The sequence below is a fragment of the Chelonia mydas genome, chromosome 8 (assembly GCF_015237465.2).
Source record: "Chelonia mydas isolate rCheMyd1 chromosome 8, rCheMyd1.pri.v2, whole genome shotgun sequence".
NCBI lineage: Eukaryota > Metazoa > Chordata > Testudines > Cheloniidae > Chelonia > Chelonia mydas.
Window position 1 is genome coordinate 54,189,427 of NC_057854.1, and position 20,141 is coordinate 54,209,567.

The following is a 20,141-nucleotide window of genomic DNA, read 5'->3' on the forward strand; positions in this document are numbered from 1 at the left end:
GGGGCGAGCAAACTTTTTGGCCTGAGGGTCACATCGGGTTTTGGAAATTGTATGGAGGGACCGGTTAGGGGAGGCTGTGCCTCCCCACACAGCCAGGCGTGGCCCAGCCCCTGCCCCTGCTTCTCGCCCCCCGCCGCCCGGGACTCCTGCCCCATCCAACCTCCTCCTGCCCCATCCAATCCCTGGCCCCCGCCCCTGCTTCTCGCCCCCTAACGGCACCCCCGGGACCCCTGCCCCATCCACACACACACACCCCCCGCTCCCTGTTCCCTGACCACCCCCGGAACCCCCGCCCCTGACTGCCTCCCGCCACCCCATCCAACCCCCCCTCTCATTCCTGACTGCCCACCTGGGACCCCTGCCCACCTGGGACCCCTGCCCCCATTCAACTCCCCTGTTCCCGCCCTCTGACTGCCCCATCCCCTATCCACACTCTCACCCCCTGACCACCACCCCAAACTCCCCTGCCTTCTATTCAACCCCCCGGCTCCCTGCCCCCTTATTGCACTGCCTGGAGCACCGGTGGCTGGCGGTGCTACAGCCACTCCACCCGGCTTGAGCCAGCCACTCCACCGCACAGCTCAGAGCACCAGGTCAGGCCGGGCTCTGCAGCTGCACTGCCCCAGGCGCTCGTACACCCGCCACCCAGAGCATTGCGCCGGTGGCTCAGTGAGCTGAGGCTGCAGGGGAGGGGGAACAGCAGGGGAGAGACCGGGGGGTCCCGCGGGCCGGATGTGGCCAGCGGGCCGTAGTTTGCCCACCTCTGTCCTAGTGGGTATCTTGTGCTCTGGATACTCCATGCCTCTAAGCACCATCTCACACCAGTGGAAGTTTTGCTATTGACTTCAGTGGGAACAGCCCTTTAAGAAGATCTACCTCATGCCTTATCATCATCAGACAATCAATCTTTCTCTATGGCAATCCATAGGATATAGAACTTCTTTTTCACTGCACACCCACTTCAGACCTTCTTTCTTCATTTAAAAAAAATTGACACTTTTTCAGAGGCATTTCCAATATTAACCACACCTCACCTCTGTGCAGAGCCCCCTTTTAAGAATACCTCTCTCGTTTTTTCACTCTTTTGTCTTATTTAGTTTTGATAATGAATCTCACCATATTGTTAGTCATCTTGTATTGTAATTGCATGGGAGTCCCCTAGAATGCTTCTGTCACTATGGGGCTTTCACACAGCACGACTTTGTGTGACCCCTCCCGCTTATAAATTAAAAACACTTTTTAAAATATTTAACACTGTTATAAATTCTGGAGGAAAAGCAGGATTTGGGGGTGGAGGCTGACAGTTTGCGACCCGCACGTAATAACCTTGTGACTCCCTGAAGGGTCATGACCCCCAGTTTGAGAACCCCTGATATATCCTATTTAGTTATCAGATCTGAACTTCTCTCTCATTAATGTGGAGTTTTTTTTAATGTCAGGTAAACATATTTAACTGAATTGCAGGCAAGGTTTAAGGCCTAGTAAACTTTTTCTGACACATGTCTAATAACTAGGTTTAAACCTAGCACTCCCACTGACATGAGAACAGGATTGACTACATGCTTAGCAAACCATACTAGCCCAGAGACAAACTTCTAAAATGAGCTATGTTACACATTGCTGGAATACCTCTCAACTCTCAGATCCTTAAAACATGCATTTGTTGTTCATTTACCCCTAACATGTCCGTTTATGGTTCTAAGTCAGAGGTGGGCAAACTATGGCCAATGGGCCACATGCGGCCTGCGGGACCCTCCTGCCCGGCCCCTGAGCTCCTGGCCCGGGAGGCTAGCCCCCGGCCCCTCCCCTGCTCTTCCCCCTCCCCCACAGCCTCAGCTCACTGTGCCGCCGGCGCAATGCTCTGGGCGGCGGGTCTGCGAGCTGCTGGGGCAGCGCAGCTGCAGAGCCCAGCCTGACCCGGTGCTCTGAGCTGCGCGGTGGCATGGCTGGCTCCAGCCAGGCGGCACAGCTGTAGCGCCACCAGCCATGGGTGCTCCAGGCAGGGCAGTAAGAGGGCAGGGAGCAGGAGGGTTGGATAGAGGGCAGGGCAGTTTGGGGTGATGGTCAGGGGGCAGGGGTGTGGATAAGGGTTGGAGCGGTTAAAAGGCGGGGAACAGGGGGGTTGAATGGGGGTAGGGGTTCCGGGGGCAGTCAGGAATGAGAGGAGGGGTTGGATGGGGCAGCGGGGGGCAGTCAGGGAAGGGGTTCCAGGGGCAGTCAAGGGACAGGGAGAAGGGATGGTTGGATGGGGCAGGGGTCCCTGGGGAGCCGTCAGGGAACAGGGGGTGTTGGATGGGGCAGGAGTCCTGGGGACTGGGGGACATCAGGGAGCAAGAAGCAGGGATGCGGGCCGGTCCAAGCCTGGCTGTTTGGGGAGGCACAGCCCCCAGGCCAAAAAGTTTGCCTGTCCCTATTCTAAGTCATGTTGCTGGTCCGTAGTTCAGAATGCAATACTTATGCTGACATCATAGTGCACAAAACAGAGATCCCATTTCCAAGTAATGATACATGAGGATTAGAACCAATCATTTTTTAGTCAATAATTTTGTGTAGAGACCTGTAGAGTATTTGAAGGTAAATAACCACTATCTCCCTGAAATGCATGCAGGGATATTTGTCCATGTTTGATTAAGTAATTTAATGCAAGCTTCCATTGGTATTGGTTGAGGCCTAAAAATCTAGTCTTCCTTCTTGAATCACTAATCCAAAGCTCATTGAAATCAAGAAGCATTTTTCCATTGACTTCAAAAGACTTTGGATAAGGTGCAAGCTCTAAAACAGCGTTTCTTACTTTAAATCTTGGCCCCACAAAAGTTCTTACTTCTTAGAATCCTATCTACCAGCTTCTGTTGCTCCAGTCATGTATAACTAATGTCTGGCTGAGTAGAAAGGATTTTTTCCCCTTCAGATACCAGTAGGCTAATTGAATTCAAGGCCAATTTCTTCCTTTCCCACAAAATATGTTTTATTACCACACTGCTCATGAGCTATGGTCCTTTTAATGTATCTTACCAGTGCTGTTGGATATATTCTGTTCAATGCCTTCCAGTACCTATTCAGCATGATCACCTTCCAAACTAGGCAAATGCCACCTCTAGGACATCTGCAAAATACTAATATTTAAGACCTAGCTAGCACTGACAAATCAGTTCTTTTTACTGAGCTATGTTATTTATTTCATTTCTTTGGATTTACACAAATACTGAAAGGCACCTATTCATATATGCTTTAAGCATGCCTAAGATCACATCACAAATACTTCAACATAACTCAAGAACATGACCTGAAGAAGAGCTCTGAGTAGTTGGAAAGCTTGTCTTTCCCCAACAAAAGATGGTCCAATAAAAGCTGTTACTTCTCCCACCTTGTTTCTCTAATAACTGAAGTACAGCTGTTCAATCGATATAATAATGGCAATAATATAATAGCAATTTGTCTCTACAAAGACTTTGGTTTTTCATTTTGGCCCTAGGACTGGATTTTTGCATAAGAATCAAGCATTTTCCCCAACAATCAAGCCTGCAGGTGGGCAAACTTCCATCAAAACCTGCAATTTTGCAACAAAACTGTGGTTTCAGTCAAAGTTTTTTCTGGCTGTTAAAACATGAGCTGTAATCCCTGCTTTGCTTTATGTGCCTTGCCCTGCCCTCCCAAACACATCGTTGCTGCCTATCTACCTCCAGTGTGTTCATGGTCTTTATAGCCAAGACACACATTCCATAGTTTGGGATGCATGCGCTGCTCTCCTCCGGAGAGGCTAGTGGACATCTGCTCCTGGTTTAATGTATCAAGCCATGTGGGTAGGTTGCAGAGAAGGGGATTAGTTTTGGAGTCCTCCCCTCTTAGCATGGATGGGGTGGAGTTACCCCAAAATCTGAGCCACGCTGTCAGCTCATTCCAATAAATCCTTTCCTCCATAGGAAGCAGTAGCTCCAGGGAAAGTTTACAGCTAAGAACACAAAGGGTAAGGCAAAGCTTTGCTCTCGTCCTGATCCCAACCAGTGCAGTAGGGAAAGACCCTCGTGTCCAGTAGAACAGCTAGGGCTAGGAAAGCACAGCACAGAAAAGGTTCAGAGGGAAGCCCTTGGCTGATACCTCTTGCTCAGTGTATCAGGAGTCCTGAAACGCAGGGAGCCCTCAGATGTTCAGCAAAGACAAAGACTCTTTGCCCTAGATCAGTGATTTTCAATCTGTGGTCCCTGGATCCCTGGGTCTCTGCAGACTATGGCTAAGACTTCTAAAGAGGGCTGCACCTCCATTTGAAATATTAGGGGTCTGCAAATGAAAAAAGCTTGAAAATCACTGTCCTCGATCGCTGAAGCGCTGGAGGCAGTGGGTTACTTGTTCCCTTGCTTTCTTATCATTATGTTCCCGGCTTCTGCACTGCCCCTCCTTAACCTGCCCCCTCTACTGACCTCTGCACTGCCCCCCTTAACCTGCACCCCCTCCAGACCTCTGCACTGCCCCCCTTAACCTGCACCCCCTCCAGACCTCTGCACTGCCCCCCCTTACCCTGCACCCCCTCCAGACCTCTGCACTGCCCCCCCTTACCCTGCACCCCTTCCCTTCTAGCCTCTGCGCTGCTTCCCCCTTTCCCGTGCCCGGCCCCCACCCCCCTTCGCTGCCATCGGGACCCCCCCTCCCGCACTGGCCAGACAGACGCTGCCTGTTCCCGCGCGCAGCTGCCCAGAAACTTTTCTCCCCCACAGAGCAGCGCGCCCGCCGCTCGGCTCCCGCTGGCCCGGGCCAGGGCCATCAGCTCCCCCGCCCACTGCCCCCGAGCGGGCGCCCCGGGCTCCCCCGCCCCGCGCCTCACCAGATGGCCAGCCGGCTCTTGGGGTAGCGCAGCCGCTCGAGGCAGGCGAGGCAGTGGGGCAGCGCGTGGGCAGCGTTCCTGGCCAGGATGGCGATGAAGACGGTGGGCTTCTGCAAAGGGGACTCCGGCAAAGGGGCCGAGCCCTCCGGCGGCTCCGGGGGGAAGCTGGCCCCGCTCCTCGCCCACAGCAAGCAGCACAGCAGGAGCCGGAGAGCGGGCGGCGCAGCCATGTTCCGGAGCGCGACGCTCGGGCAGAAGCCGCCAGCCGGCTGGGCTGAGCCTCGCTGCTGGGGGGTGGCGGGGGACTGCTGGTCCTCGCGGCGCACACTGGTGGGCAGGCTGAACGGGATGGAGAGGGGGCTGGGGCTGCACACACGACACGCCCGTGTGCTCACCTCCCTCCGGTTCCAGCCGTCCCGGGTCAAGCCGCACAGCCTTCGCCTCTGAGGGAGTAAAACCCTCCTTGGTCTGGGCTGTGTCCCCTCCGCTCCCACTCAGGCTCAAAAACAACCCCACAAAGCAGCTTTCCAAACGAGTCATGAATATTTACCAGCCCCCGAAATCTACTCGCGGGGCCTTACCAGGACGATCAGAACAAAATCGAATCGTTTATGAGCCAGTCCAAAAAAGAGAAAAAACCAAAGTCCCCTGAGCTGGGCAAGCAGAATTGTACAAGCTTGTCATCAAGTGCCCGATCCCCATATTTCTTGTGCACCCAAAAGTGATGACGACTTCAGAGAAAGTAGTACTGTATGCAGCCTTTATACTCACCCATTGTTATTTTATAATTGCACCCTGTGTTTTATAACATACGCTCCCCTTCCCTACAGTTTAAATCCCATTGAAGTGCTTTGTAGAGTTCGGGCCTGTGGCATGGCAAGGGATAAGAGATCAGTTTAACAAAGAAAATACCAACCCAACCATGTAAACATTTAAAAGAAACATTTTGCACCTTTCATCCCAAAGAACCTACACAATTAAAAGAGAGACACAGGGATTTCTTCCCCCTGGAGGAGAGTGCACAGGGAGGGCCTGCTCCGACTCCGCAGTCGGCTCCTTGTCTTCCCCCTCCAGGCCCTCAGAGACTCCTTTATGGTGCCAGTAGTCCAGCATGGAGTGCACTGGCGCATACCTTACTCCACCGCCTCCGATATGACCGGCAACTCTTCTACCTCAATCCGAGGGGTCTCCTCCGAGACCTCTCCGAGATGCCAGTCTTTTACCAGGACGTATTCAGGACCTGGCAGCTAGTCTCAGCGACCAGATCCACAGCAGCCACCCAGGGGGAGGACTTCCTTGCGGAGCCTATGCCACACAACCTCCACCCTCAGTGTGCAGATAGCAGAGTCCTCCTTGGTGTGCCGGAGACTGGTCCTGGTTGGTACCACCAGGATCGGAAACCTCTTGGACTATGACCAGAAGGATTGGGTGGATCCCCTGGCTCTCAGCTGGCACATGGGGCTCTCCACTCCTCATATCCCCCGTCATATACTCCCCATCATATACTCCAGGAAGTGATGGCAGCCTTACTACCCACCTCTCAGGCTTTCCTGAAGTAGGTCCTCGGGAGGGTGCTCCCTGCCCATCCCTCACCCCTGACCCTTCAGAGTTTACCTTTGGGCCCCTGCCGGGTGAGCCTCCCTACCCACCCCCTATGCACCACCTGAGCTGGCTGCGCAACATGCAGCCGGTCCACCTCTGAATCATACCTAGGAAACAGCTATCCGCACTCGTGCTCCACACCCTTCACTTCCTCACCCTTGTATCCCGTCCTGACACCAAGTGGTGAGATCTCCTACCAACCATGGAGGGTGAGGAACCCCAGTGGGCCAGTCCATATTCCACCCTAGTCCCACAGCCCACTGGGGATACTATCCGGCAGGCTCCTTCATGGAGCAGTAAACAAGGGTGTGTACCTGGAGCGGTTCACCACCTTCCCCACCACTTGCCCCTTCTGTGGTGAGAGGGAGACCATGGTGCACATCTACATCAAATGTGCTATGTTGAAGCCCCTTTTCCGGCTCCTCCAGAATCTTCTCCTTAAGTTCTGGCTGCACTTTTCCCTGCACTTCCTGATCTATGCACACCCCATCCATGGCCCCACAAAGTCACAAGACCTCCACACCAATCTCCTCCTGATGCTGGCCCAGGAGGAGGAAACTGGAACTGTGGGGCCTACTTCTCATCCTCCCTTAAGTCACACCTCTGGGCTGTGTCCTCTGGCTCCCTGGATGCCTTTGAGGAGCAGTGGGCACTGTTCATGGTTCTCTGCTCTGTGTCCTCTGGATCCCTGCTTTTGACACTCCTGTCCCTGTTTTTTCCCTTGTTGTCCCCCCGTAATCTTTTGTTGCCTGAGACCAGTGGCTCCTCCCCTTAGGTTGGGGGTTGGGGCTTAGATGTGGGTGGGCTTGCACCTCCCCATCCCCAGGGCTTTGGTAGGTACACAGGGTTTTCTTATTCCACTACGTACCTATGCTATCTCTGGGATAGAAGGCAGTAGCTAATTCACAGCCCATAGCCATACTTCTTAGCAATTGAGGAAAGGAAGTTATTTTGCACTTTTGTACAAAGTGTTTTACAAATAGATGCCTCAGAATAACCAGATGAAATCAGCTAATATACTGTATCTAAAACAAACTGCAGGAGGAAATTTAGATAAGCAGAATGCAGTTATCCCAGCTGGAAATTAGCTAAGACACTAAAATATTCACTGCATTTCCTTAACTCACCCTCTCCAGAAATGTTCCCATGAATGGCCCTGAAAGGACCATCAATGCAACAGATTACAGTTTAACAACACCACCACACAACACCCACTGTAACAATTTATATTTTGGGGTCATGATCTTAATAGGAGCATATGCCCAGATCCACAAAGATATCTAGGCTCCTAAATAGAAGCTAGGCGCCTAAACACTTTTGTGGATCTGAGAGACAAGGTGGATAAAGTAATATCTTTTTTTGGACCAACTTCTCTTGAGGAGAGAAACAAGCTTTTGAGCTTACATGGAGCTCTTCTTCAGATCAGGGAAAGATACTCAAAGTGTGACAGCTAAATACAAGATTGAACAGATAGCTTAGCGTAAGTAGTTAGTATGTATTCTAAGGGACACTAAAGGTGAAGTGGACCATTAACACCACTGTAGTCATAGGACAAAAAGGGGGGTTACTGGGTTCCAGATTGTTGTAATAAGCCATAAATCCAGGGTCTTTATTAAGACCAATTTTAAGTCAAGTTATGAAATTAAGCTCTCAGGCTTGTCTTTTGAAAGTCCTGGGCAGGCTTCCTTTGAGGATGAGGACTGACAGGTCAGTTATGGAGTGATTGCTTTGAAGGGTGTTCACCCAGAGGTGCTAGGGCGTTTTTGTCTTTTATCATTTTCCCGTGTGTGTTCATTTGAGAACATACTGTGTGAGACTGTGGATCTGGGCCCATTGTACTCACAGCTCCCACAGAAATGAACAGACACTGCAGGTACTAAGCCCTTCTCAAGATAAAGGCTTGAGCACCTGGTGCTCCCTCCTGCTCTGCTGAGGGGGGAACCTTGACTCTGCCCACTTAACACAGAGCCAGCACAGCTGAGCCAATGCAGGGTGGGCGCTATAGTCATCTCTACTGGTCAGGGCCAGCAATAGAGATTACGCTCTCCTAAGAGGAAATAGAGAGCAGGGAAGAAGAAACATAATTCCTTCCTTGGGCAGCACAGCCCCTTCCTCGCACAGAGCTAAATGTAAAGGGACAACCTAGCTCTAACCTATTTCACTTAATTCACTATGGGATGTTTTCAAAAGATTGAGCATGGCTTTAGCTACACAACACTATACAAGAAGGATGGACTCCACCTAAACCAAAGGGGAACCAGATTGCTGGCACTTAACATTAAAAAGGCCGTAGAGCAGTTTTTAATCTAAGGGCTGGGGGAAAGCCGACAGGTGCAGAGGAACACATGGTTTGGACATCCCTTAGGGGAGGATCTATTAATAGAGAATCTCTATGTCCTAGTGAGGACGAGAGGATGGAAAATGATAAAATACAGACAGGGTCTGATCAGAAACAGTCAAATAAAGAATAACAATATTAAGAGTCCCATTCAATCAGACCTTGTAATGGCAGACAGCTAAAAGGAGTCAAGTTTTTAAAGTGCTTATATGCCAATGCTAAAAATCTAAATAATAAAATGGGTGAACTAGAGTGCCTCATATTAAATGAGGATATTGATATAATAGGCATCACCAAAACATGGTGGAATGAGGATGATCAATGGGATACAGTAATACCAGGGTACAAAATATACTGGAAGGACAGAACAGGTTGTGCTGGTGGGGGAGTGGCATTATATGTGAAAGAAAGCGTAGAATCAAATGAAGTAAAAATCGTAAATTAATCAAACTGTACCATAGAATCTCTATGGCTAGAAATTCCATGCTCTAATAATAAGAATATAGCAGTGGGGATATATTACCGACCACCTGACCAGGATGGTGATAGTGACTATGAAATGTTCAGGGAGATTAGAGAGGCTATTAAAATAACAAACTCAATAATAATAATAGGGGATTTCAGTTATCCCCATATTGACTGGGTACATGTCACCTCAGGATGGGATACAAAGATAAAGTTTCTTGACACCTTAAATGATTGCTTCTTGGAGCATCTGGTCCTGGAACACACCAGAGGAGAGGCAATTCTTGATTTAGTCCTAAGTGGAGCACAGGATCTGGTCCAAGAGGTAAATATAGCTGGACTACTTGGTAATAGTGACCATAATATAATTAAATTTAATATCCCTGTGCATAGGCGACAACTCCGTGGGTGCTCTGGGGCTGGAGCACCCACGGAAAAAAATTAGTGGGTGCTCTGCACCCACTGGCAGCCAAGCTCCCCTCCCTGCCCCCCCGCCCCACCTCACCTCCGCTTCCTCCCCTGAGCACGCCGCATCCCCGCCTCTCTGCCTACCTCCCAGCGCTTGCCCCTGCAAAACAGCTGTTTCACAGCGTAACAAGCTCCGGGAGGGAGGTGGGAGGAGCGGGAACGCAGTGCACTCAGGGGAAGAGGCGGGGCCAGGGTGGGGACTTTGGGAAAGGGGTTGGAATCATGGCAGGGCAGGGGCGGGAGCGGGTGGGGCAGGGGTGGAGTTGAGGAGGGGCCAGGGACAGAGGGGGGTCGACCACCCACCTGGGCCATCATGCCAGAGGATGTTGTGAAGGCCAAGATCATAACAGGGTTCAAAAAAGAACTAGATAAATTCATGGAGGATAGCTCCATCAATGGCGATTAGCCAGGATGGGCAGGAATGGTGTCCCTAGCCTCTGTTTGCTAGAAGCTGGGAATGAGCGACAGGGGATGGGTCACTTGATGATTACCTGTTCTGTTCATTCCCTCTGGGGCACCTAGCACTGGCCAATGTCAGAAGACAGCATACTGGGCTAGATGGACCTTTGGTCTGACCCAGTAGGACCATTCTTATGTTCTTAACACACTGACTTTAACAAAAGCCATGTGTGGTTTGAACACTTTTTATATTACTTGGCTTCTTCATGTTTTGTTAATGGCATCAAAGGCCCTTTTGGAACACGAGTTACCATTCCGAATCAGACTGTCTAGCAAAGTATCCTGCCTCCAGCAGCATCTGATGCTCTCAAGGAAGGTAGCTCCTCTTCAATGTTTCCCCTCTCTTCCCCTCCCCCCCCCCCCCCCCCGCCAATTCACCTGGCCCGTTGTGCTATGTTGGTACATGGGAACAATTCCCTCAACCCTTGTAGGAGGTTAGTTCACACCCTGAAGCATGAGGTGTGTTTATCCATGTATAATAAGGATATGACACAGGAGTCAGACTCAACTTAATTTCCTATTCCTAATAACAAGGGTCAGGGTTACAAAAGGTCAGATTTCTGATACATGGCGGGAGGCAGCAGCTACTTTTACAACTCATATAATTGTTTTGTTTATTATTGGTCAAAAATATCCCATTGCTTTTTAAAATCCAGCCAGTGCATTTGACTCAAGGCCCAGTTGTGCCGTAACAGGACTGGTAGTCACTCCAAGGGTTGAGGTACTAGCCTGTGTAAGGCAGGTTCAGAAAAAGGCAGGAAAAAAACAACTATTCTGGCCATGAGGAAGCAACACTCTCATTTTCCTTTGGTCATAGATCCCAAGGAAATAAAACAAATGCAGGCATCTTCCTTGAGTCCACTCCAAGTGTCCACACCAAACAGACAGGAACAGTTTGACTATGGGTACTCTCTCTGATAGAACCATAGTCTCCATTAGTTCAGGCAGGCAGCAAATTCCCCCAGATACCTAGTTCAGGTGTGCTGTTCCCTGGATCAGCTGGAGAGCAGCTTCTTTCCCCTGCTAGGAACATACCACCCACAGGCCTTGGAAGCCTCTACTTTCTTCTATTTTTTCCATACCTAGGAGGCACAGCTGTCCATTCCTCTGTCCAGGAGCCAAACAAGCCACAGCCGCCAGCTCTTCCTTCCAGGTCTGGTAGCTCAGACAGTCTTTGAAAACCAGCCACCTCTTTTGTGACCACTAAAAGGCTTTAGCTCTTTCATTGGTCACAAAGGAATAAGGTGTATGAGCCCTATCAAAGCTACACTTCTTAGACAGGCAAAGCTCCTGAAAACTGCCAGAATAAGAGGAGCAGGACTGGTCCCTCAGTGACCTCCTGCACTAGTGTAATCCACACACTGATTAAATGCTGAATAAATAGAGATGTCTTTTTATTTATCCTTCACTGATGGACCCAGTTGTTACCATATCATCATAAAAGGATAAGAGAAGGGACTGTTCATTTTTCCACTATGCTCTGCCTAAGTCTGAATACCTCAGTCAAGTCCCCTCTTGTTCTTCTCTTTCCCGGGCTAAATAATTCCAGTCCACGCCTTCCCTCTAAGCATTTTAATTGCCTGTCTCTGGTCGTTTTTAGTCTCTGCCGGTCTTTCTTGAGCTAGGTTGACTAAAACCAGGCACAATGCCCTAGAAGGGGACATTTAATTGTTTCATTTATGTCATTGCCATTTTTTCTCTATTATTCTCTTAATGCACCAAGTATATATTTGTTTTTTAATGCTGCTGCATACTGAGCAGACACCAGCACTGAGCTATGCTTTAATGCCTCCTAACCAGGGATGGATTTGACTGTGTAGTTTGGGCCAGTGTTTGAAATTCTACAAGCCAGGTGCCAAGCAAGGAGCTGACAACTTCTGCAAAGGGAAACCCTGCATTCATTGAACTGTAGAAGCCACATTCACAAAAGGACTCAATGGTGATTATTTCTAGAGATTATATATATATATATATATATAAATTTGAGTATACCCAGATTCTACAAACTATAAATAAATTAATAAAATATACCATACCACCTTCATTCATATTCTTCCTTCCTCATCCTTCCCACACTTTATATTTTCTATCCATATAGTCTCTCTTTCCCAGTGATGTTTGCATTCTAATTGTTAGTATGCACATTGTCAGGGTTTTGTCTTTACTTATTTTCTCTTTTCATCTTACCAACACTTCTGCCATCATCCTCCCTCAATTTAGCCTCTCTTCCTCTTTTTTTCCTTCAGCATTTCTTCTCCTGTGCCCTTTGACCTCATCACTCTTGCTTTTTTCCTTCCTTCCCCTACTGTTTCTTTTTATTTCTTCCCCTCCTTTCTGTGTCATTGCTTCTCTCTCATTCACTTCCTCCCTTACCTTGAATTTCTCTACCTCCTTCCCTCATCCACCATCCTCCTCTCTTCCCCACTTCCCTTCATCATCACCCATTCCACCCGTCCTTAAGTCCCATACTACTTTACATGACCATAGTGAAAAATGATTGGTAAATATTTGTATGGCAACTGAACATGTAAAACATTATTATATAATTAGTATTATATAAACCCACCCTCCTTTCCCCTCATCCCTTCCTCCACCTCCTTTTCCCTTTCAATTCCCCTAATCCTTTTCCCACCTGTCCATAGCGGAGTTTGCTTGCTGCATTTCATAGGTGCCGTGGTGGGAGGGATAGCTCAGTGGTTTGAGCATTGGCTTGCTAAACCCAGAGTTGTGAGCTCAATCCTTGAGGGGGCCATTTAGGGATCTGGGGCAAAAATTGGGGATCGGTCCTGCTTTGAGCAGGGGGTTGGACTAGATGACCGCCTGAGGTCCCTTCCAACCCTCATATGCTATGATTTCTCTCTTGGTTTGTGGCATTTATTTAATGTCCCCTGCAGTTTATTTGTGTGGTAAGCATTGCAATGAGATGCGACAGAAAGGGGATAGACAGTGGGATGGAGAGAGAGGAAGAGGTGGGTGGCTAGAGAGGGATGGGTGGACAGGGACAGATGCAGAGAGTGACAGCTTCGATGGGACAGGGCAGCTTTGGGTTGCCACTTTTGGTTGGAGAGATTCCTGGAGGTTTCATCACAGGACATAATCTTTAATTAAAGATTATTTTTTAATTCCTGGAGACGCCAGGGCAAACCGGTTCCAGAACTGGCAGCTGGGCGCAGCGTGCCCTGAGCTTGCCTGGCTCACAGGCTCCCCAGGAGCAGCTGGGCACTGCGGGAGGAGGCCGCGGGTCTGCCGCATCCGAGGCGGAACTATAGCGCGCGCTGGCTTGTCCCCGGCCGGAGCACTTAATGCAGTGCGCCGCCCGGAACGAAGCCGCGCTGCAAGCAGGAGCCGTATGGACGAGGCGGGCTGCGCGGCTCCGGGCACTGCCCCGAGCGGGCCGGAGCGGGAGGCCTGGGGGTCGCCCCGCGGCAACTGGATGGCGACTCACCCTAAGGTAAGTGCGGGGGCGGGCCCCGAGCTGCCCCCATGGGGGTCCTTACAGGGGCCGGGCTGAGCCTGCTGCCCGCCGTCCCAAGGCTGCTCCCTGCGGCCCAGGGCTTGGGCTGTCCGGGTCCTGCAGCGGTGGGGCCCACACAAGCCCCCCGCCCAGCCGGGTGGCTCGGCGGTGCTGCGTGGCCCGGCACCCCGCCTGAAGGAGAGCGGAGCTGTCGGGACTGGGTGCTCCCCCAGCTGCTGACTGCTGGATCCCGCCTGTCCCAGCAGAGCCAGGCTGCCTCTTCCTCCAGGGTAAAAACCTGAGTTGTTGGGGTCATGGCTGCGTATTTATGGTTTGACAGTTGCGGTCTATAGCTAAGACAAAATAAAATAGGCCATCTTCACTTGAGATTCACCCTAAAGATATTGTTGAAATGTCTCACGTACCCCTGTTAATTTATCTTAGGCTGCTGAAAGTCTTATTTGAAAACTAAGATTGAATAGAGGGTTTCTGCCAATTTCCCAAGAAGTTTTGCTTGAGTTCTGGAAGGAATCTTTCAAGCTGACTAATTCGATCTCAGTGTCTTATGGTAGCTTTTCACCACCAATCTTTTCTCTCGCTCTCAGCCTCACCACTGAAACAAACACATCTAAGAAATCAACAAAAAACAACTTGTGAGCTACCTTCCTTTAGGGAGGAAGGAGAAAAGGAGTACCCAACTGAAATAACTTGTCAAACTGAAGTTTTTTTGTGTGGTGAGCATTCAGATCAAAACCTAAAGTAGGGGTGGGCAAACTTTTTGGCTCGAGGGGCACATCTGGGAATAGAAATTGTATGACGGGCCATGAATGCTCACAAAATTGGGGTTGGGGTGCAGGAGCAGGTGAGTGCTCTGGTTGGGGGTGCGGGCTCCGGGGTGGGACCAGAAATGAGGAGTTCAGGGTGCAGGGGTGTTTGAGGGCTCTGGGGTGGGGCTGGGGATGAGGAGAGTGGGGTGTAGGAGAGGGCTCTGGGCTGGGACCGAGGGGTTCGGAGAGCGGGAGGGGGATCAGGTCTGGGGCAGGAGATTGGAGCGCGGGGAAGAGGATGAGGGCTCCAGCTGGGGGTGCAGGTTCTGGGGTGGGGCTGGGGATGAGGGGTTTGGGGTGTAGGAGGGTGGTCTGGGCTGGTACCGAGGGGTTTGGAGGGCAGGAGGGGGATCAGGGCTAGGGTGCAGGGGGAGGGTCGGGGTGCAGGCTCCGGGAGGCGCTTACCTCAAGTGGCTCCCAGAAGCAGTGGCATGTCCCCACTGTGGCTCCTACACGGAGGCGCGGCCAGGCAGCTCTGCGTGCTGCCCCGTCTGCAGGTGCCACCCCTGCAGCTCCCATTGGCTGCGGTTCCCATCCAATGGGAGCTGTGGGGGCAGCGCTTGGGGTTGGGGCAGTGTGCAGAGCGGAATCCCCTGGCTGCCCCTACACATAGGAGCTGGAGTGGCGCCGTGCTGGGAGCCGCGTGGAGCAGCCTGTGACCCTGCTCCCCGGCTGGAGTGCCGGAGCAGGGCAAGCCCCAGACCCCGTTCCCCAGCTGGAACTTGAGGGCCGGATTAAAATGACTGGCAGGCCAGATTCAACCTGCGGGCCATAGTTTGCCCACCCCTGACCTAGAGTCTAGACAGAGAAACAGAGATAGTAGGATGACTAGGTAGACAGAGAGATTTTTGTTTCCCCTTATCTGATTACTTCTGATTATTTCATTACTTATTTGTATATTATTAATTTGAATGGTGTTTCACAGGAAACTTTTTAAAAGAGCATAATTTCTGCCCTGAAAAGCATTGAATGTAAATTCCTTAGGACACTGACCTTTGTCGTCTTGGATGTTTGTAAAGCACCAATAGGCCCCATGCACACCAAAGGAGCTATATAAATAATGAGTCTCCTGTTAGTAGTACTCCTTGGAATAGTCAAAACTGCTAGGTCTCTTTGTTGGAAGAGGAACTTGATGGATTAATGTGATTTTAATGTAAGAAACTTCTTAAGAGTTTAGCATATGGAGAAACCTTATCTTACATTTTATAATCAGAGCTGTTGAGGAGTATTAGCATGTTATTTACTCCGTTATGTAAAGTAAGAACCAGAGGTCTTCCAGTGAAATTAATAGGCAGCAGGTTTAAAATAAATAGAAGGAAGTATTTCTTTGCACAACTTGTAAAGGGGATGTTCTGAAGGTCAGAAGTATAACTGGATTAAAAAAAGAATGAGATGAAATTCTTGGAGGATAGGTCCATTAAAAGCAAGATGGTTGGGGAGGCATCCCTATGCTCCGGGTGTCCTACACCTCTGACGGTCAGAAGCTGAGACTGGATGATAGGGGATGAATCACTCTATAATTGCCCTGCTGAAGCATCTGGCACAGGCCACTATCAGAAGGCAGGATATTGGGCCAGATGGACCATTGGTGTGACTCAGTATGGCCATTTTTTATGTGCTGTAGCAGAAACAGATGAAACTCAGAATCTTTCTCCACAAAAACAGCTCTGTTCCAGAAACAGTCAAGATTCTTTTAATGCCTTTTTATCTGGGCCAAGCAGAAATGTAACTTTAAAATATTTTAAGAGGTCAATATTTATATTGGTGTTTAATCTTTTTGAATCTTAGTAGCAGTTCTTTAAACAGGCTCCATACTTTCTCATGCTCTTTTGAAAGGTTTTATGTATCTGTACCAATCTGACTTCTGCTCTGCATTCTTTGATTGCTGTTACATGTTGGTTTCAGCTCACGGAGATGATGTCATTGGATGTGGCTGACAGCACTCAAGTATATGCTGCGTTCTTAGTTTACTTGGACCTCTTAGAAGGTAAATCAATGAAAATATTTTTCTTGAGAGGCTGAGCAATCTGGGACATCAAATAAACTAACGTATGTACTCTGATTTTTGAAGACCTACTTGCTACTAGCATGTATCAGAGGGATAGCCTTGTTAGTCTGTATCCACAAAAACAACGAGGAGTCCAGTGGCACCTTAAAGACTAACAGATTTATTTGGGCATAAGCTTTTGTGGGTAAAAAGACACTTCTTCAGATGCTTGGAGTGAAAATTACAGATACAAGCATAAATATACTGGCATATGAAGAGAAGGGAATTACCTTACAAGTGGAGAACGAGTGATGACAAGACCATTTCAATCAGGGTGTCCACTCCCAGTAATTGATGAGCAGAGCAGTGATTCTCAACCATGGATACACGTACCCCTGGGGTACGCAGAGGTCTTCTATGGGATACATCAACTCATTTAGATGTTTGCCTACTTTTACAACAGGCTACATAAAAAGCACTAGCAAAGTCAGTACAAACTAAAATTTCATACAGTGACATGTTAATGTTCTATATACTACATCAGCAGTTCTCAAACTGTGGGCAAGTTAATTTTAATGGAGTTGCCAGGGCCAGTGTTGGACTTCCTGGGGCCCAGGGCAGAAAGCTGAAGCCTGAGACCCGCCATGCGGGGCTGAAGCCGAAACCCGAGTTTTTAAGTGAGGTGAAACTTGGGGTATGCAAGACAACTCTGACTCCTGAAAGGGGTACAGTGGTTTGGAAAGGTTGAGAACCACTGCAGCTGGGGACCTTGCCTTTAATCCCTTGTGGCTGTTTCATTAAAGAATTGTTCACAAGCTGACAGTTGGTGCTTGACTGTGAGCTGTAGCTCACGAAAGCTTATGCTCAAATAAATTTGTTAGTCTCTAAGGTGCCACAAGTACTCCTTTTCTTTTTGCGAATACAGACTAACATGGCTGCTACTCTGAAACCTGGGAAAACTTCGTGTCTCATGGGGAATATTTTACATAGGGGGAAAAATAAAGACCACAAGAAGTTGACTTTCTTTCCAAATTTATTCCCTCCTTAATGATGCAACCAGAGAGAGACTTGTGTGTTGTGCTTTCGTCCCTCTCTTATTTTCAGGCAGAAACTGGCATGAAGTGACATGCGTTGGACTAGCAGAACTCCAGCTCATATGTCTCCGTGGGCATGAGAGAGAAGCTGAGAATTTACAGATTGTGGTGCCAACACCTGTCCACATGCCATTCACTCATCAGAGGTGAGCAAGTGATCCCAGAGTATTTGGTGCTGAATTACCAGAAAGAAAAAACAAATAGAGGATGTAAATATTGATAGGGCAACTGATAACTCCTGTAAAGCTTTAGAAAAACACTCTCTGTCAAACAAAAAGACAACGGGGGAAAAAAAAAAAAGACGGGGAAAAACAAATTTGAACACATGAGCTGAGTTATTTCTAATATTAGGAACATTATGAGGGTGGGATTTTTTTCCTTTAGCCTGATCAATTTCTTTTGCTTTTTCCTCACTTGAAATAACCCTGCAATGTAACGATTTCAACAGCAATTGGCTGTGTGTCCACTCAAAAAATGTTTTGTACTATTTAAAGTCCTATCGGAAGTATTCATGGTGATCACCTGTATTGGAGTTTATACAGATAATTATTTTCAAGTACCTTGAAGATGATGATAAATGCTTTTGTTAGATACTGAATCACAGGAATGGACTCTCTCTCTTTTTTTTTTTTTTTTTTTTTTTTTATTAATTTAAATATAATCCTGGCCACTTTCAATCTGAAAATTTGCTTCTACAGGCTGAAAACAGTTATATATATATAATAGCATTTTCAGAGCTACGCTTTTGCATTAGATCTATCTAGGAAAGTGCTCTATAAACCCTTACTTTCACAGCTATATGTACAATTTCTTGTGGTGCTCAAGGAGGGAGAAACAAGAAAGATCTGCTTTTCTAATGACATGGGTTTTGTAATGGAAAGTGTTTTCAGGGTTACTTTAAAAAGAAATTCTGTTCAAATCAAACTTTGTTTACATTTTGGGTGTGTTCTAATGGTTAGGTAAAATGTACAGTATTCTTCCCATCTGATAATGGCTATCTTCTTTCTCTTCCCCTGCCCCCCATGCCTGACATCCTATCCTATGACACCTCTAAGGAATGGTTTATCTAGAGCCCTGCGTGGATACAAAATTTGTATCCACGTCTGATCTGCATACATGGTCCGCAGATATAAAGCGGATAGCCTCAGATTTGCATGGCTCTAACTGTCACTTTGATCATTTATTACTGTGATGTCAGGGGAGCTGCCAACAGGTCATACAGTTAATTGGACTTGATGTACAGTGAACTTCATTTATGTGCATGCTCTGTGAATGTCTTTTTTGGCACATTTACATTTTCCAGTGATTTTATAGATGACAGACTTGTCTGAAGCAAACAATCTTGCATCCCAATAATAAATACGTAGTAGGTTATCCTGTGGGTATCTTTTCAGCAGCAATAAACCTATGGCAGGAAATGTGTACTATGGCAACTAGTCATATGGTTGGAAGTTTTCTAGTTGTAAATTAATAAGATTTTTCAATTGCTATTCAACAGACCAATCATTTGGCTACTATGGATATGGTTTTAAAAAGAAATATCACAAAATGGTATTGTCAGATGGCATGAGTTGCTGCTCTGTTGTATAATCGCAAAGCTATTGAAAGAAAAGCTAGAAGACAAAGTATTTGCTACTGTTCTGCTTCTTGTGAAGGTGTTGACCATTTTCTGTGGGGACGGATTTCTCTCATGGTTTGGGGGTTGGAGATAGACCCAAAATGGGTGTGGGTAGTTGGGTAGCAAACTAGGATATTGGCTTTTCTCACTGAAGTTGCTTCTGCATGCTGTCTCTTGTTTCCTACATGTTGGTGGGTTTCTACTGGAAGTGGAAACCTTTTTCCTCCCTGTGGGTGGGCAGGTGCCAGCAGTTCTGTGTCCTAACATGTATTTTATTGCTGGGAGATACAGCACAACATTTGTAACTCATCTTTGTATCCCATCGGACTTTTCATTCATGGACTCTGAATTTGTTTGTACTGTGGTGGCACTGTTTGCTCTGTTTCTGGCATCAGCGTGGATGAAATCTTTTATTGGAAGGATGGTTGACTGTTAGAGTGAATGCATTACATTGATTAAAAGTACAGTTTGTGACCAGCTTTTGCTGTTGAGTAAATATATAGAGTATGTTGTCACTAAAATGTGTTCTGGCTGAATACAGTTCTCCACTTTCAGATGACTCCATTAAAGCTGTACATATGCCTGACCCTAATGCTGGTTTAATAGCCATTGCTGATATGTGGCAGGAGAATGGTATGGATACTGCTGAACACAATGTAGATACATGATTCTTGATGTCTCCAGTATACAGTGACTGGTGTCTCAATGGTCACCATCAAAAGGAGCCAAATAGAATGACCTGAGTTCTGTAAACAGCCACAGGGACTGTCCAACAAGTGCATCCTTGGGGAGGGAATTTCACAGGCACATCTTACCAATGAGAAGGCCTGCCTCCTCTTGCTGACACCGAGCAGTGAGAATCCAGAGGATGGTTTCTGGGGTACATGGGGCAAAAGGTAATGCAGTGTGTAAGGGCTGTAAATAATTAATCCTGTAAGTATCCAAATGTCACTCTTTGAAAATGACTTTTCTATAGGCAAAACAATAAAATGAATTGTAGAGCCAGTTGGAAA

General features: G+C 48.1%; 2 protein-coding genes across 3 annotated transcripts in view; one reads left to right on the forward strand and one right to left on the reverse strand.

Annotated features, from left to right (window-relative positions):
* Positions 1-5,277, reverse strand: part of COLGALT2 (collagen beta(1-O)galactosyltransferase 2) — an 89,194-nt gene extending 83,917 nt beyond the window's left edge. Inside the window, exon 1 of the mRNA XM_037907578.2 lies at positions 4,817-5,277. Within this exon, the coding sequence (XP_037763506.1) occupies positions 4,817-5,046 (230 nt within the window). The 5' untranslated portion in view covers positions 5,047-5,277. The remainder of the gene's footprint in view (positions 1-4,816) is intronic.
* An 8,164-nt stretch (positions 5,278-13,441) lies between these two features.
* TSEN15 (tRNA splicing endonuclease subunit 15) overlaps positions 13,442-20,141 on the forward strand; it is a 31,094-nt gene continuing 24,394 nt past the window's right edge. The window contains exons 1-4 of one of the 2 annotated variants that reach the window (XM_037906955.2): positions 13,442-13,599; positions 16,335-16,416; positions 17,521-17,656; positions 19,670-19,802. In XM_037906955.2, the coding sequence (XP_037762883.1) occupies positions 13,498-13,599; positions 16,335-16,416; positions 17,521-17,656; positions 19,670-19,796 (447 nt within the window). In that variant the 5' untranslated portion in view covers positions 13,442-13,497 and the 3' untranslated portion in view covers positions 19,797-19,802. Of the gene's footprint in view, positions 13,600-16,334; positions 16,417-17,520; positions 17,657-19,669; positions 19,803-20,141 lie in introns of those variants that run through there. The other variant, XM_037906954.2, reaches the window with a different exon arrangement.